The sequence below is a fragment of the Microtus oregoni genome, unplaced genomic scaffold (assembly GCF_018167655.1).
Source record: "Microtus oregoni isolate MIOR12 unplaced genomic scaffold, Mior012 000020F_ref0000438, whole genome shotgun sequence".
Taxonomy (NCBI): domain Eukaryota; kingdom Metazoa; phylum Chordata; class Mammalia; order Rodentia; family Cricetidae; genus Microtus; species Microtus oregoni.
The window spans coordinates 22,297,903-22,315,842 of record NW_024543079.1 but is presented as its reverse complement, the minus strand read 5'-3'; the positions used below and the strand labels follow the sequence as shown (position 1 = coordinate 22,315,842).

Below are 17,940 nucleotides of genomic sequence, written 5' to 3'. Positions count from 1 at the left end.
TTAAAGAGAAAGAACTCTCCTGTATCTATTGGCCGTGGCAGGGAGGCTTGCCTGTCTCTTTGGAATCCGCTTCCTAAGTCCTAGGAAAAGCCAGGGTTGGCTTCCCTGCAGCACGGGATGGAAGGAACAGTGACTGCTCCTGGGAGGAGGAGACTCCTGTTATACACACGCAGATGCCACTTCAGAGTGTGGCCCCACTCCCAGCTGCTGCTTGACACTGCAGTCCTCTGCTCCCACAGGGGAGCCCAGTGGCCATGATGGAAGCAGCTGAGACTCCATTTTCCGTGCTCTAGAGTTACAGATGTCAATTATCCCAGCTCCGGGCTCTGCTCTGAGTTGTGGAGACTAGCGAGTGACGTCACAGCTCAAATGGTGGCTCTCAAGTACAAACAAAACCAGCAGTGTTCAGCTGGGGGGTTCTAATAGAACCCAGCCACTGATACATCAGAGCCGTTTGTGGCATTAATTGAGACTAATTGAAATTCATCTGCTCTTACCTCTGTGCTTTCCCTGAAAATGAGAAGAAGGGTGCAAGTAAAGTTAAAAAAAAAACAAAAAACAAAGCCACCCTAATGGCTTGAAATGGATCAATTATTTTCATCTGTAGCTAAATACAGTTTACTGCCTTATTAAAAGCGTGTTTATAGGAAGAACAAACATTAAAATTCCAGTGCATGAGTCGCCGTCGACAAAACCTTTGTTGCAGCGAAAACATTCTTCCCTTCATGAATGAGGGAAAAATGAGGCAGGTCAGGCCGGGGTCAGAGAAACCTTATGCTCTAATTTATAAAAAGCCTAAAGAGTATTATTGTCTGTTTGTAGGCAGTAGATGCTTTGTAAAGAAGTGGTGTTTTTGGTAATGTTGTACAATTTTTTAAAAATTCTTTCATTAACTAGCAATTTCTTTATTTCATCCAGATAAAATCCCAGTTAGAGTATTTTAAATCCAGGCTTGCTCGTCCATCTGCAACTGCAGCACTGGGCTCTGGGATATAAAGCCTGCTCACTGTGAGTTCCCTGGACCCACCCACTGGCTGCGTGTGATTTTGACCTCTCTGCTCTGCTTTCTGGGGGGAAAAAAACAATAAAACCTATCTTCCAGGCCTGTCTGGGGATGAAGAGGTCATACAGAATGACCATATGTCTCTTTTGAAGTGGACGAAGAAAATTGAAGTCTTTGTTAAAATAGAAGAGAATGGGGCCTGAGAGATGGCTCAGAGGGTGAAAGCCTGGTGAGCAAACTGGTGACCGGAGCTTGAGCCCTGGAACCTAAGAGGGTGGAAGGAGAGGATTGACTCCACAGACTGTCCTCCAGCCTCCACCTGCATGTTGCGACACCCATGTCACATCTCACACACACACACACACACACACACACACATCATCATCATCATCATCATCATCATCATCATAATAATAAAAATGAAAATTTAAGCAACAAAACTAAACAGGTGTGGTGGTGCACACCTGTGATCCCAGTATTCTGGAGACTGAGGCAGGCAGATCACAAGTTCAAGGTCAATTTAAGCTACAAAGCAAGTCTCAAAAAGTAAAACAAACAACAACAACGAAGAAGAAGAAGAAGAAGAAGAAGAAGAAGAAGAAGAAGAAGAAGAAGAAGAAGAAGAAGAAACAGCCAGAAGCCAGATGCCACTTCATGTCTGCAATCCCAGGATTTGGGAGGGAGAGGCAGGAACTCGGAGTTCAACTTCATGGTCAACATTGGCGACATAGTCTGGAAGAAAATCCTTGTTCAACCCATATACACAGATTTTCTCAGTTTTTTGTTTGTTTGTTCATTTTGTTTTGTTTTTTCTTGAGTTCTTGAACTCTAAATTTGCAGCCTGACCTCCAGGTCACAATATCCCTCCTTTCTTCCTAAGCTGCAGTATCTCCCAGAATCCTCCTTTGCCTTTGGGGTGCCTGGGTGGTGGTCAGTGAGGTCCCAAGCAGGGACAAAGCCGGTTCTCCCAGTATCTGAGCCAGAGAATAAAGTGTCTTCTGGCCTCTCCTGGAATGATTTCTTAGGTTGTTCTGTTACTTTTGTGGTAAATGTCTCACTAAGAAAAAAAACACTGTATTTTATTCCTTGAACTTAATAGAGAGATTAACTTAGCTTTCCCTTCCTAGGAAGGCATCTTACCCTTAAATATGAGGGGATTTTCAGACCCTTGGCACCGTAACTGTAATCGGGGACCAGGATTACCAAACTGACACCCCCTCCCTCCGTGAAATAAGTCACAGGCCCTCATGCTGAGGTGCACTGCTGTGGCTGTCTTCCCAGGTGTGACGGAGGTGACCTGTCACAGCAGCTGTCCCTGCCTTAAAGGGAGTACCAGAGGCAAGGCAGTCACTGTTTCCAGAAATTCTTATCTTAGATGCCAGGTTCCCACCCTTCCCTGTCGAGAGAGAGGGAGGGACAGACAGTTCACCATCACCTCACCCCTTCCTCTCCACCTTGGTGGTCAGCGCTAAAGCCACGCCCCCCTTCTCTGGGAAGTTCCTTCTCGCCCAAGGTCATCCTTTGGGCTGTTCCCTGGGATCATGCCCTCCTTCCCTGGTCTGTAATCTTAGTGATGGGGAACTGCAGAATGTTTTGTCTTCCACCGTCTTTTTATTACACATTCACCCATTCTCAGGAATGGCTTTGGACTTCTGAATAAGATTGGTACTTTAAAGATGAGGGTACTTTTGGACGTTGAACTGAAATGTATTTTGCCTTATGAGATGGGCATGAGCCCATGGAGACCAATGGAAGAATGACATGATTGGGATCTGAAACTTGCCCTGTGGACTAGTGTGTTTCAGCCCTCAGTCCCCAGCAAGGGACTAAGTGTTATTTGGGGAGATTATGGAACCTTTAGGAAGTAGGGGCCTCACTCGAGAAAGTGAGTCACTTCTAGTACGCCTCATGAGTTACAACCCAGCACAAATTTCAACCCAGGTTCTCTCTACTTCATTCACTGACGTGGACAAATCACCTCCTGTGCTACTATGAGTGCTGCCAACCCTTCCCTACCACGAAACTGAAGCAGAACGAATCCTCTCCCCTTAAATCGGTTCTTCTTGAGTGATTTGTTGTGGTAACAAGAAGAGTAACTGGGGAGTAGAGGAAGCCTTGAGTGAATGTGTGAGGAGAGGAAGAAGTCCCAAGTAGATGTGTGTTGTTGACATGGCGCAGCCATATCAAGGATACCAATCTCTCAGACAACATGGGAACTGGCAAAGCCTTCTTCCTCGTGAAGTTCAGAAGAAATTAGCAAAGCCTTCCTCTATGCCAATAACCAGTGTTTACCAACAATTGACCAGTGTGCACAAAACTCGCCCCTCCCCTTCCTCCTGCAGGATGCCTGCAGCCTGACACTGCTCCCCTACACTGACCACTGAGAACAGCGTGTTCCCTCTCTGCTGTAAAGAATCAATACTTTGAGTGAGGTTTGTTATATAGTTGGTGCTGGTACTGCTGGATCAAGATGAGCATAGCCCAGCTTCTCTGTACAGATCTCTCTCTCTCTCTCTCTCTCTCTCTCTCTCCCTCCCTCCCTCCCTCCCTCCCTCCCTCCCCGTGTGTGTATGTGTGTGTGTGTGTGTGTGTGTCTGTGTGTGTCTGTGTGTGTGTGTGTGTGTGTCTGTGTGTGTGTGTGTGTGTGTGTGTGCGGCCCCAGTCAGGTCAAGCTCCAGCCTCATGCATCATGGAACCAATGATAAATATATAAAAGTGCCGGTGTTGTACTTGGCATATCAGAGTCATAAACAAATTGCCTCTGAAACTTCTTTGCAAAGCAAAAGTGAGAAACGATGAAAAAAGAGTTCCCAATTTCAGGAAAATAGTGGAAAGAAAGATCTCCCGTGGAAAAGCTATTTCAAAGGCAACAGATTGGACTGGCGAAGCCAACAGACTGACTCTGTCGTGCCAGGCTGTTAGCTTGTCTCCTCCTCGTGGGTCTGTACTATAGTCTGACTTATTTCCAAACAAATTATAATGAGATTCTTGTATATTTTATGAGTAGTGAGACGATATCATCAGATGGAAAGTATTTGAATGAATAGTCTAGATGGAACTGTGTAAGCGGCCATTACACGTGACTGGCGTGGTCCACGCCCCGCCCCTCCCTGTGTAGTCAGAAGGCCCTTCCCTGCTCTCTTGGCTTTAGGTGTGACTGCGGGCCATGGAATCCTGTGGCTGTTGTGTAAGCAGGGACGTGAAGTAAACTCCAGGATTGGTGTTCTTGCATTTTGTCCTAAGTAGACTATGCCTCGAGGAGTTATCTGTTCAGGGAAGACAAAACACTTGTTGAGCAAACTCCTACCCAACAAACCACAAGGTGGAACTGTGTCAGGAAACTCCAGCTCTCCACAGGTGTGTGACACTGCACACCATGCTTGTTTAAGCTGTTTGGCACTGGCTTTGGGGAGGCTTGTTATGCAGCGCTGTTGTGATAGCTGTCTGTTAGGAAACTAAAGAGTAGCCTCTCTTTTAGGGACTGTTAGTTCAAACTGAAGAAAGCTGTTACAGTCGGGTCCTGTGTCTCCCCAAATGGCCCATATGCTAATGGCTTGGTCCCCAGCCTGTGGCTCTATTGGGAGGTGGTATGACCCTTAGATATCTTGTGGATGGAAGTCAGCTCAATAGAGTAACACCCTTGAAGGGGGGACTTGAATCCCTCCTTTTCCTGTCTTTTCTGCCTCAGAGTCATAATAAGGGGGAGGCAGGCTCCCTCAGGCACACCCCCCCACCATGATGTTCTGCCCCATCACTGTCCAAAAGAACCAAGTTCCATGACCAAAGCTTCTGTAGCAAAATAACTCTTTCTTCCTTGTAAGTTGATATCTCTCAGACACTTTGTCACAGTTCAAAAACTTCCATACTAGCCAAAACAGTTCTAGGTTAGACTTTCACTAGTCTTACCAATAAAAGTAAAGGTCTTATAAAATATATTGATTTTTTTTTAGTTGGAAACATCGTCAAAGCTGTTGACAGTCCATTAGGAGCACTTGTTAGTCCAGATTGCTACATATTCCAGCAGAGCTGCCCTTCTTCCCTGGGTATGCAGGAAAACGTTCACAGTGGAATTGCTCTCAGCTAGCATGGCAGAGTGCAGAACACAAAACCCTGGACTCTGTATGGCATACACACTTAAATTGCTTCAGCTGAAAATGAGCCTGCTTTGTAACGTCTATTTAGAAAGACTGGGACTCAGCCCCCTGACAGTTCTAGTGCCCTGCCTTGTCTCCTGGCAGGCCTACTCATGGTGGTACAGGACAGCCAAGATTGCTGTTCTGCAGCAGGCAGGAGCTTCAGGACTTTAAACAAAGTGTTGACCCTATCAGCCAAGGAACTACTGATCTGAAGAACCTGCTTCCCAATACTGGCCAAGGCGAGTAAGGCTACCCTCTCCCCCTCCCACACACACTGCTGGCTTGGCATCCCATGACAGAGGAGCAGGCACACGGGAGTATTTTCTAGATGTAGGCTGCCCCAGCGGCGCCATCTGGAAGTTCTTGGAGCTTATCTTTTTACTAAATAAGCCTTCTTTTTGGACCGAAAACAAGTTTTAATGGTGTCCTTTGCCATACAGAAGCTTTTCAGTTTCATGGCGTCCCATTTATTAATGTTCTTAGTGTCTGTGCTCTCGCTGTTCTGTTCAGAAAGTCTTCTCCTGTGCCACTATTAGAGTCAGTATATCTCGCTTTATGTTGAGTTCTTTGATCCATTTGAAGCTGAGTTGTGTGCAAGGTGGCAAGTATGAATCTATTGTGTTCCTAAGTGGCCATCCAGTTTGACCAGCACTATTTGTTGAAGGTGCGATTTTTTTTTTCCAGTATGTATGTCTGGTTTCTTTATGAAAAATCAGATGTTCAAAGCTTTTTTTTTTACCATCTATACATCTGATACAGGGCTAATATCCAAAATATATAAACTCAAAGAAATTGGACATCAAGAAAACAAATAACCCAATTTAAAAATGGGGTACAGCTCTAAACACAATTCTCAAAAGAAGAAATTCAAATGACCGAGAAGCACTTAAAGAAATGTTCAGCATCCTTAGTCATCAGGGAAATGCAAATCAAAATTTCTTTAAGATTTCATCTTAAACCAGTTAGAATGGCCAAGATAAAAAAAAAAGACAGCTCATACTGGCAAGGATGTGGAGTAGGTAAACACTCATTCGTTGCTGTTGGGAGTGCAAACTTGTACAGCCACTGTGGAAATCAGTGTGACAGTTCCTTAGGAAGATGGGAATTGATCTGCCTCAAGATCCAGCTATACCACCGTTGGGCATATAACCTTACAGCATAGACACTGTTCATTCATGTTCATTGTTGCTTTATTCATAGTAGCCAGAAATTGGAAACATATCATCAATGGATTGATGGATTAAGAAAATGTGGTACATTTGCACAATGGAATATTATTCAGTCATTTAAAGAATGAAATTCTGAAATTCACAGGTAAATGAATGGGACCAGAAAAAATCATCCTGAGTGAGGTAGCCCAGACCCAGAAAAACAAATATGACATGTATTTGCTTATATGTGGATAAGTTATTGTTAAACAAGCTATAATCCATATAACCACAGAGGATTAGGTAGAGAATAAGAGACTGGGAGAGGAAGGGATCTCCCTAGGAAGTGGAAATAGAATAGATAGTTATGGATGGACAAGGGCAGGGTGGAGTACTGGAAAGGGAGGATCAAATTGGGGGGAGGAGGGAAGAGAGGTTCAGTGGAGGGAATATGGGGAAGGACATGTAAAACTAAGGGCCATTTGAGGAGTCATGTGGAAGCCCAGTGTAGTAGAAGCCTCCTATTCATATACGAATGCAATCTAAGTGAAATTGTCAAGTGATGAGGGATATGGAGCGCCAACTGGACAATTACAAATGAAGCTTCCAGTACTAGTAATGGGCTACATCTAATGAAGTTGTTGACCAAAGAAGCTCCATAGGAACCCCGAAACAGCCCAGGCTATTTCCAAGGCTACTGGTTGTTCCCTTCAAACTGATGGAAAGGTCCTATTGCTGAAGACAACACCTACATAACTCATTGGAAGTCCAACTGGTGACTCTCTAGAGCTTTTACCCCTATGGTCTACTGTTCATGGAACTGGAAGGTACTATGCATGCTACCAAATGAGAAAAGTAAGCACCAGCTCAGATACAAACCTTTTGGTCTTCAGTGGTGACCTGCCTGCAAAATATGCTGGTGCAATAGTGGCACCAAGCTTGTGGGAGTAACCAACCATTATCTGATTTGATTTAAGGCCCACTTCATGAGATGGGACCTCTGCCCAGCACTGCTTAGGTGGTCAAGATCCTGAGACTAGCTAGGCAAGGAACCTAGGGAAAACCAAATACTATTGTTCTGCTAAAGGAACATAGCAATAAAATGGCTACTAATGACAATCTTATATACTCAAAGATCATTCACTTGCTTAGCCACCATCAGAGAAGCTTCCTCCCACAGGAGATAGGAGCAAATAGAGAGACCCACGACCAGACAATATGCAGAGTGTGAGAATCCTGGGCTTACTCAGTCCTAAAAGGAATGTCTCCATCGAATCCTAAATGTCTCCATCGAATGCCTCCCCTTAGTGCACAGGGAACTCTGCAGAAGAGGAAGTAGAAAAGGTGGAAGAGCCTGAGGGGATGGAGGATGCCAAGGAAACCAGTCTTTTTGAATACATCAGGACCCATGCACAGGTGAACTCAGAGACCAGGGCAGCATGCACAGGGCCTGCACAGGTCTGTACCAAATGGGGTCCTAGAGCTGAAAGGAGAAGTGGACATGTGTCCCCATCCCTAACCCGGAAGCCGTCTCCAGTTGATAACCATGTACAAATGAAAAATTAGTTTTCTCCAAGGGAGTCTCCCTGAGGAAACAAACAACTCTTAAGAGTAGATTCCATGCTCAGTGGTAGATGGCCACTACAGAATGAACTCAGTGGCTTGTTTGGAGGTTCTTTGTCTCATAATATTGAGCCAGGGCCTTTAAAAAAAAGAAAACTTTCAGGTCCTTTGAGTATATATTATGACTTCCAGTTTTATATTTAAGTGGGATACCTGTGTGAGCAAACGTGTGTGCCTCTGTATCCATATGTGTTTCTCATGCTTTTTATTTGGTTCTTCTTCATGCTTTTTCTGTGCTATTTTGATTTGTTTGTTTTTGTGTTATTTCTTTATTATTCTTTAGATGCCTAGTTGTTGTCTAATGAGGGACAGAAAGGTTGTGAATTTGGATGGAAGGAGAGGTAAGGGGGAGTTTGGAGGAGTTGAAGAGATGAGAAACCATAATCAAAGTATATATGAAAAAAAATTTCAATAAAGGAAAGAAAAAAGAAAGCAAGTTTTGCATAATTTATTCAGCTAAACTGAATAAATACACATGTTTAGTTTGCCTTATGAAATTTCTTTTCATAGCCTTGTATGAACCAGAAGAAGAAAACAGAGACTCAGTGAGTGTAGACACTAAGGTAAAATTGTTACAGTGTATCTCAGAAAAAATGAGTCTACAGGCACTTGTTTCTTCTTGGTAAAAAAGGTTAAAAAAGAAAAAAATAACAACTCAATGTCATAAACAGTAGAAGCTGCACTCAGTTTAGAGTGTCGCTGATCTTAAAACTGGTAAAATAATAACATTTGTAATTATTTCTGTGGCGTTTTTGAAATATGTAAATAAGTGGGGTTGACTGCTCCTCTCAGAATGCTTTCTTATACAGGGAATTCTTTCCAGCTTATCTTATGATTTTATATTTGCTGAGCAAAATAATACCCTTCCATCCCTCTAGCGAGGTCTTGACACATTCAATTCTAAAACCAGCTATTTGAATCTTTATAAAATTACACATCGAAAGCAGACTGTTGCAACTCTTAGTTCTCAGAAACAAGGGAGCTACTTTGAAATCAACCCGGGTCAGCATTTCCATATTAAAACTCTGTGTCGCACCCATAGGCGGATGTGTTTTTTTGCCGGTGTCCTTTCCTGGCTCTCGAGAAGTTGTATGCCTGGTAGACTTCAGCAATTTTGTTTCCTTAATAAGTGTAGCAAATAGGGAACAAAAACAAGATAAAAGGTTTTATTCTAGACCATTTCCTCCAGCATAATTTCAACTTTCAAATTATAGGAACATAAATGAATGTCCTACTTCTGCGTTAGAAGTACTTGACTACTTTGTGGGATGTTTTGTGCCAATTCTTTACTAAATTATCTTGGTCGCCGTTGCTAGGAAACACCACTGGCTTCCTGCAGCGGAAAAATGAAAGGGTTAGAGGGAGCAATTCGGCATTATTAGCATTTGACTAATAAGTTTTTTTTTTAATTGTGTGTCTTAGCGTGTCCCTCTCTTTCTAGGGAAGGTCATTGTCTATGGGAATACAATTGACGCTTATACGGCAGTGGAGACACTCTTGCACATTGGCATGAAGGGGGCGTGCATCTACTTCGTACATCCCCCAGCCGATTCCAACATAACCTGCTTCAACAACTATGTGATAGAGAGTGCCTTGCAAGATGCACTCACTGCCGCTGGGGTGACTGTCTATAAGGACTCGCTGTTGGCTCAGTGGAACGACGGCCAGGACCCAGATCCCATCCACAGCGCCAGCTTCACCACTTCCACCAAGCCTTTCCGACTGGAGTGCTCAGTAAGTCCATCCCTGTGAACCATCTCCCAGGGGCTAGGGATTCTGGGAGATTGCAGCAGAGAATTTACGGCTGCAGGGTTTGGGGTATGTTTTAAACTGTCCAGGTTGTCCTTGGCCAAGAAGCAAGAAGCTTCTACCAATGTGGTGACTTAAGACAATTTATTATCATTATTTATTGATCTTGTTTAGGGGTTTGCGTAGCTGAGTTAAGACAGTAGAGAGAGCTGGAATCACCTAGAAGGCCCATTGACTTTTCTGGCTACCGATGCTGGATCAACTTCAGCTGAGATTTTAGCTCTTTCTTGAGCCTATGCTTTGTCAAAACACAGTGATAGTTCTAAAAGCAAGTGGAATGGGAGCTGGGGTGTCTGCCCCTTAGACCAGGCCTCAGTAGCCAGTCAGTAGCTCTGCTACCACAGTTTTCCTACGGGCAAGTCATTCTGCTCGCTGCACATTAAAAGGGAGAGAATCTCACCAAGTGAGGGACACCCCAAGGGGTGCTGGAAAGGGGTTTTCCTATTCTGCTTTCTTATAACACACCCCAGTAAGAATACAGTAGTAACCCAGGCCCCTGGGCAACCCCAGACTTAAAGTTACAGCAGTCCTGTTCATGGGTCTGCAGGTCCGAGAAGCTCCTGAAAATGGCCTGACATGGAGATTCTGCTGATCAGGGAGCTGCCGGAGCTTATTTATTAACCAATGGTAATAAAACATATTCATAGCATAAGAGAGGAATCCCACATCACTTCCCAGTCTGAGAAGAGCTTCCTGCCATCTACCTCCTGCCTTCATGGTCAGCATCCATCCAGCTGTCTCTCTGGGCTTTCCCTCACCCAGTGACTGTGGCAGCAAAATTGAGCTTCCCTGTTGTACAATGGTCCTCTGATAAGACCCCTGGGTAGCTCAGTGTTTAACAATAATTTATCTTTTGAGATAGCATCCAACACACCTCGAGTCATACAGTGCTATAAAGTGGGATTTATTCGTACTCATTGGTGCATGTACCAGAGAAATCATTGTCTTTCCAAAACCAGTGACTGAGTTTGAGGCAGTGGTGGCTGTGGGCCTTTCCTGAGACCAGGACTGTGCGTCTTCCATCTCCCCACTGCAGGGAACTGTGGGCCAAGGCTCCGTTATGGTTACTCTGCATCCCATTTTCTTTTTGCTGTTGTTGATTTTCTGCCTTTTCCAAGTACAGTTTCACTTCTTTTGTGGATTTCCAAGGCTCACCCTTGGTTCCTCTCTTCAGAATAGATACTTCTATTTTTTATTCTGATTCTGCTTCACCAGCCAGCTTATCTGGATGTCTCTCACCTCATTTATTTCTGACACTGATAAATTGTGTTCCATCCCCGTGCCTCTCTGTCTCTCTTAGTCTAAAATGGAGGCCTTGTCGATTTTGATTTTTTTAAAGATAAAATTCAAAGCTTACTTCTCAGTAAAGACAACTCATTTATTAAACCGATACAAGTTACAAATCTTTACAGGGTACAAGACTATGGTTCCACAGTATCCTCTCACCTCCTACCTTCTCTTTTTATTTAAATTTATTTATTTATTCAGGATTTCTGCCTCCTCCCCGCAACCGCTTCCCATTTCCCTCCCCCTCCCCCATCAAGTCCCCCTCCCTCATCTGCTCGAAGAGCAATCAGGGTTCCCTGACCTGTGGGAAGCCCAAGGACCGCCCACCTCTATCCAGGTCTCCTAAGGTGAGCATCCAAACTGCCTAGGCTCCCCCAAAGCCAGTACCTGCAGTAGGATCAAAAACCCACTGCGATTGTTCTTGAGTTCTCAGTAGACCTCATTGTCCGCTATGTTCAGCTAGACCGGATTTATCCCATGCTTTTTCAGACCTAGGCCAGCTGGCCTTGGTGAGTTCCCGATAGAACATCCCCATTGTCTCAGTGTGTGGGTGCACCCCTCGTGGTCCTGAGTTCCTTGCTCGTGCTCCGTCTCCTTCTGCTCCTGATTTGGACCTTGAGATTTCTGTCCGATGCTCCCATGTGGGTCTCTGTCTCTGTCTCCTTTCATCGCCTGATGAAGGTTAATATTCATGAGGATGCCTATGTGTTTGTCTTTGGATTCACCTTCTTATTTAGCTTCTCTAGGAACATGAATTATAGGCTCAATGTCCTTTATTTATGGCTAGAAACCAAATATGAGTGAGTACATCCCATGTTCCTCTTTTTGGGTCTGGCTTACCTCACTCAGGATAGTGTTTTCTATTTCCATCCATTTGTATGCAAAATTCAAGAAGCCCTTGTTTTTTACTGCTGAGTAATACTCTAATATGTATATATTCCATACTTTCTTCATCCATTCTTCCGGTGAAGGGCATCTAGGTTGTTTCCAGGTTCTGGCTATTACAAACAATGCTGCCATGAACATAGTTGAGCGTATACTTTTGTTGTATGATAGGGCCTCTCTTGGGTATATTCCCAAGAGTGGTATTGCTGGATAAAGGGGTAGGTTGATCTTGAATTTCCTGAGAAACCGAAACACTGCTTTCCAGAGTGGTTGCACAAGTTTGCATTCCCACCAGCAATGGATGAGGGTACCCCTTTCTCCACAACCTCTCCAGCAAAGGCTATCATTGATGTTTTTTATTTTAGCCATTCTTACAGGTGTAAGATGGTATCTTAAAGTTGTCTTGATTTGCATTTCCCTGATCGCTAAGGAAGTTGAGCATGACCTTAAGTGTCTTTTGGCCATTTGAAGTTCTTCTGTTGAGAATTCTCTGTTCAGCTCAATGCCCCATTTTATAATTGGGTTGGTTAGCCTTTTACGGTCTAGTTTCTTGATTTCTTTATATATTTTGGAGATCAGACCTTTGTCAGTTGCGGGGTTGGTGAAAATCTTCTCCCAGTAAGTGGGTTGCCTTTTTGTCTTAGTGACAGTGTCCTTTGCTTTACAGAAGCTTCTCAGCCTCAGGAGGTCCCATTTATTCAATGAGGTCCTTAGTGTCTGTGCTGCGGGGGTTATACATAGGAAGCGATCTCCTGTGCCCATGTGCTGTAGAGTACTTCCCACTTTCTCGTCTATCAGGTTCAGTGTGTTCGGACTGATATTGAGGTCTTTAATCCATTTGGATTTGAGTTTTGTGCATGGTGATAGATATGGATCTATTTTCATTCTTCTACAGATTGACATCCAATTTGCCAGCACAATTTGTTGAAGATGCTCTCTTTTTCCATTGTATACTTTTAGTTCCTTTATCGAAAATCAGGTGTTCATAGGTTTGTGGGTTAAAGTCAGGGTCTTCTATTCGATTCCATTGGTCGACTTCTCTGTTTTTATGCCAATACCAAGCTGTTTTCAATACTGTAGCTCTGTAATAGAGTTTGAAGTCAGGGATGGTAATGCCTCCAGACAATCCTTTATTGTATAAGATTGTTTTGGCTATCCTTGGTTTTTTGTTTTTCCATATAAAGTTGATTATTGTCTTCTCCAGATCTGTGAAGAATTTTGATGGGATTTTGATGGGGATTGCATTGAATCTATAGATTGCTTTTGGTAGAATTGCCATTTTTACTATGTTGATCCTCCCAATCCAAGAGCAAGGGCGGTCCTTCCATTTTCTGGTGTCTTCTTCAATTTCTTTCTTCAAAGACTTATAGTTCTTGTCAAGTAGATCTTTCACTTCCTTGGTCAGAGTTACCCCAAGATATTTTATGCTATTTGTGGCTATCGTGAAAGGTGATGCTTCTCTGATTTCCCTCTCTGCTTCCTTATCCTTAGTGTATAGGAAGGCAACTGATTTTTTGGAGTTGATCTTGTATCCTGCCACATTACTAAAGGTGTTTATCAGCTGTAGGAGTTCTTTGGTAGAATTTTTGGGGTCGCTTATGTACACTATCGTATCATCTGCAAATAACGAAAGCTTAACTTCTTCCTTTCCAATACGAATCCCCTTGATCTCCTTATGTTGTCTTATTGCTATTGCTAGAATTTCAAGCACTATGTTGAAGAGGTATGGAGAGAGTGGACATCCTTGTCGTGTTCCTGATTTTAGTGGGATGGCTTTGAGTTTTTCTCCGTTTAATTTAATGTTAGCTGTTGGCTTGCTGTAAATAGCTTTTATTATATTTAGGTAGGACCCTTGTATCCCTATTCTCTCCAAGACCTTTATCATAAAGGGGTGTTGAATTTTGTCGAATGCTTTTTCAGCATCTAATGAAATGATCATATGGTTTTTTTCTTTCAGTTTATTTATATGGTGGATTACATTGATAGATTTGCGTATGTTGAACCAGCCCTGCATCTCTGGGATGAAGCCTACTTGATCATAATGGATAATTTTTCTTATGTGTTCTTGGATTCGGTTTGCCAGTATTTTATTGAGAATTTTTGCGTCGATGTTCATGAGTGAGATCGGTCTGTAATTCTCTTTCTTGGTTGGGTCTTTTTGTGGTTTTGGTATCAGGGTAACTGTAGCTTCATAAAAGGAATTTGGCAATGACTCTTCTGTTTCTATATTGTGAAATACATTAAGGAGTATAGGTATTAGTTCTTCTTGGAAGTTCTGGTAGAATTCTGCATTGAAACCATCTGGTCCTGGGCTTTTTTTCGTCCTACCTTCTCTTTAGGTCCCTATGCTCCCAATTTACTTGGGAGATCTTGTCTTTTTCTACTTCCCATACACATTATATCCATGTATGTCTCTCTTAGGGTCCTCTGTTGTCTAGGTTCTCTGGTATTGTGATTTGGGGGCTGGTTTTCTTTGCTTTATGTTTAAAAAACCACTTATGACTGAGTGCATATAATAATTGTCATTCTGGGTCTGGGTTACCTCACGCAATAGGATGTTTTCTAGATCCATCCATTTGCCTGCAAATTTCAAGATGTCATTACTTTTTTCTGCTATGTAGTACTCCATTGTGTAAATGTACCACATTTTCCTTATACATTCTTCGGTTGAAAGGCATTTAGGTTGTTTCCAGGTTCTAGCTATGACAAAGAATTCTGCTATAAATATAGTTGAACACATTTCCTTGCGGTAAGATTGAGCTTCCTTTGGGTATATACCCAAAAGTGGTATTGCTGGTTCTTGAGGAAAGTTGTTTCCTAATTTTCTGAGAAATTGCCATACTGATATTCAAAGGAACTGTACCAGCTTGCACTCCCACCAGCAATGGAGGAGTGTTCCCTTTACCCCACAACCTCTCCAGCATTAAGTTGCCATCAGTGTTTTTGATCTTGGCCATTCTTATAGGTGTAAGATGGAATCTCAGAGTTGTTTTGATTTGAATTTCTCTGATGTTGAGCATTTGTCTTTTAATCATTTTAGATTCCTCTGTTGAGAGTTTTCCATTTAGGTTTATGCCCCATTTTTTATTGGGTTATTTGTTCTTTTGATGACCAATTTCTTGAGTTCTTTGTATATTTTGGAGATCATCCCTTTGTCTGATGTGAGGTTGTTGTAGATCTTTTCCCACTCTGTAGACTGCTGTTTTGTCTTATTGATCATGTCCTTTACTTTACAGAAGCTTCTCAGTCAGGAGGTGCCATTTATTAATTGTTTCTCTCAGTGTCTGTGCTACTGAGGTTATATTTAGGAAGTGATCTCCTGTGCCAATGCGTTCAAGTGTACTTCCTACTTTCTCTTCTAATGGTTAAGACTGGTTGGTTTTATGTTGAGGTCTTTGATCCATTTGGACTTGAGTTTTGTGGATGACAATATATATAGATCTATTTCCATTTTTCTACATGTTGCTATCCAGTTATGCCAGCACCATTTGTTGAATATGCTTTCTTTTTTTCATTTTATATTTTTTCTTCTTTGTCAAAAATCAGGTGTTTGTAGGTGTGTGGCTTGATATCTGGGTCTTTGATTTGGTTCCATTGGTCCTCCTGTGTAACAAGCAGGCCTGCTTGTTGGAGTTTCTGTCCTGCCCTGTTCCCACAGCCAGCAAGTCCCAAAGAAAATCACACAGAGGTTCTATATATCTGTTTTCATTGTCCCACCTCTACTTCCTGTCTGGCTGACCTGCCTATACTTCCTGCCTCCAGAAGTTTCTTTATTGTACAGGACTGTTTTGGCTGTCCTGGATTTTCTTTTCCTCCATTTCTTTGAGAGAATTTTTCATTTCCTCTTTAAGGGCCTCAAACATTCTCTTAAAGTTATTTTTAGGTCATTTTCTTCTTCATCATCTATATTTGGGTGTTCAAGTCTTGCTCTTGTAGGGCCACTTGTTTTCATATGTGTCATGTTGCTTTTTGTGGTCTTGAGTGTGTTCTTACCTTGTCTATCCATCTTCCTCTGATTGGTATAGTTGGAGCTGTGTCTCTGGTGAGCACTGTGCCAGTGAATCCAAGGCTCAGATGTTTGCTCCTTGTGATGCAATCAGGGCTACAGGTCCAGTCACCCCAGAGGTCACCCAGTTTTAGAGTACAGAAAATGTCTCTGGACCTACCTTTGCTTCTCAGAACTCACATTATGGATGCACAAGATGACTCCCACAAGCTGTCCTCTGGCCTCCACATCCAAGACATAGAATGCACAAACTCAAGTATACATATGCATACAATAAATAAGTAAGGTGTAATTAAATTTTTTAAGATTTCTGGATTTTAAAACTCATGAGTGAAATGCTCTGAAGATTCAAGAGAAGATGAAGTAACTCCAAAAAGAAAGCTTGAGAGATCTGAGTCAGACATAAGAAAAGGAGGTGGAAAGGGGGCTGCAGTAGAGACTTCAAGTGTTGGAAAACAGGGGAAATATGATCTCCAACTCACGGAGCAAAAATTCTCATTCCTGTGCAAGGGCTTCCCTTACTTGATATCTTTCTTCCTATCATATTATAAATTGAATGATAAAGAGTGATGTAGGGTGACCTTGATATGTTCTTCATACCAAAGGTCCGTAATGTCCTCTGTCCTCCCTTCCCTTCCCTCCCCCCTCTTCATCACATAGAGTGATGATAAACTTCCATAGACATTTTCTGTACTCTAAAGACTGTCCACACTCTGGGACAGGTGAGATTAAGAGCAATAACTGGGAGATCACTTGCCCAGCTTTGCGATCCCCAACAAGGAACACAGAAAGGAATAACAGATTGTCTTAGTTACCTTTCTATTACTATGAAGAGACACCATGACCAAAGCAACTTATAGAAGGAAACATTTAATTGGGGCTTGTTTACAGTTTCAGAGGGTAAGAGTCCATAGTGGTAGGCAGGCAGGCATAACACTGGAACAGTAGATGAGAGTTTACATCTGATCTACAAGCAGGAAGCAAGAGAGAGAGATAATTGGGAATATTGTGGACTTTGCAAATCCCACCCCCAGTGACATACCTCCCCCAACAAGGCCATACCTCCTAATCCTTCCCAAACAGTTCCATCAAACATATGAACCTGTGGGGCTGTTCTCGTCCAAACCACCACACACATTAATGATGTGGGGTTTTTTTCACTTTGTAGGTATTCTTCAGCTTCTACAAGAAAAATGTGGATTATGAAACATTTAAAGCCTTTAATGATGCATGCCTTGTCTATGATGGCCGACTTGTGATCGACACCACCTTCCACACCAATGACATAGCCATCAGAGCTGCTGGCCCCCTCACTAAATTCTCGAACCGATATTACTCAAACGAGTGGACCCACAGCAACTTCAGTTCCAAAGAAATTGGCTTCCAGCTGGCAGCAGCTATGCTCAGTCTCTTTGACCCAACCCTTGAGCCTATGATTGAACCACCAGCTGACCTTGACCGCCTCATCCCCATGTACAAGGGAGCCAAGATCCAAGGTATGTGGAAGGGCCCTTTTCTCATTTGCTGAGGACAGTGTTCAGAGCAGCCACGTGTATCTTTTAAACATAGATCCTTGGTCTTTAGTGGACTGTCCTAGAGTAGGAAAAACTGTCTTTTTTTGGCATTCATTGTGAACTGGCAATATCATTACTGTGGACCTTTGTATACTGAGCATTTATTATGAGCTCCCCTCATAACAACAGTCCCAAATTTATAGACTGGAAAATCATCAGTAACTTCTCTAGAGATCTCAGGGCTAGTGAGCACTGGTTTGCCCTGACGTCTTCCCCCTAAATTCCCATCCTCACCATAAGTTCATAGTTAAAGAGACACTTATAGGCAGCCCATTCCTTTGCCCCTCTTTTTAAACATTTATCTATTTTTTTAATCTTCTGTATATTGTTGTGCTGCCTGGGCACCACATGTGTATAGTGTCTGGGGAGGCCCGAAAAGGGCATGGGATACCATGGAATTAGAGTTACGGGCATGTGGGTGCTGGGAGCCAAACCCCAATCCTCTGCAAAGGTAGCAAGTGCCCTTTAC

At 42.9% G+C, this 17,940-nt stretch overlaps 1 protein-coding gene across 1 annotated transcript in view; it reads left to right on the top strand.

The window, feature by feature from the left end:
* Positions 1–17,940, top strand: part of Cfap61 (cilia and flagella associated protein 61) — a 275,906-nt gene that overhangs the window by 201,415 nt on the left and 56,551 nt on the right. The window contains exons 21-22 of the mRNA XM_041670075.1: positions 9,352–9,644; positions 17,066–17,393. Coding sequence (XP_041526009.1) covers positions 9,352–9,644; positions 17,066–17,393 — 621 coding nt within the window. The remainder of the gene's footprint in view (positions 1–9,351; positions 9,645–17,065; positions 17,394–17,940) is intronic.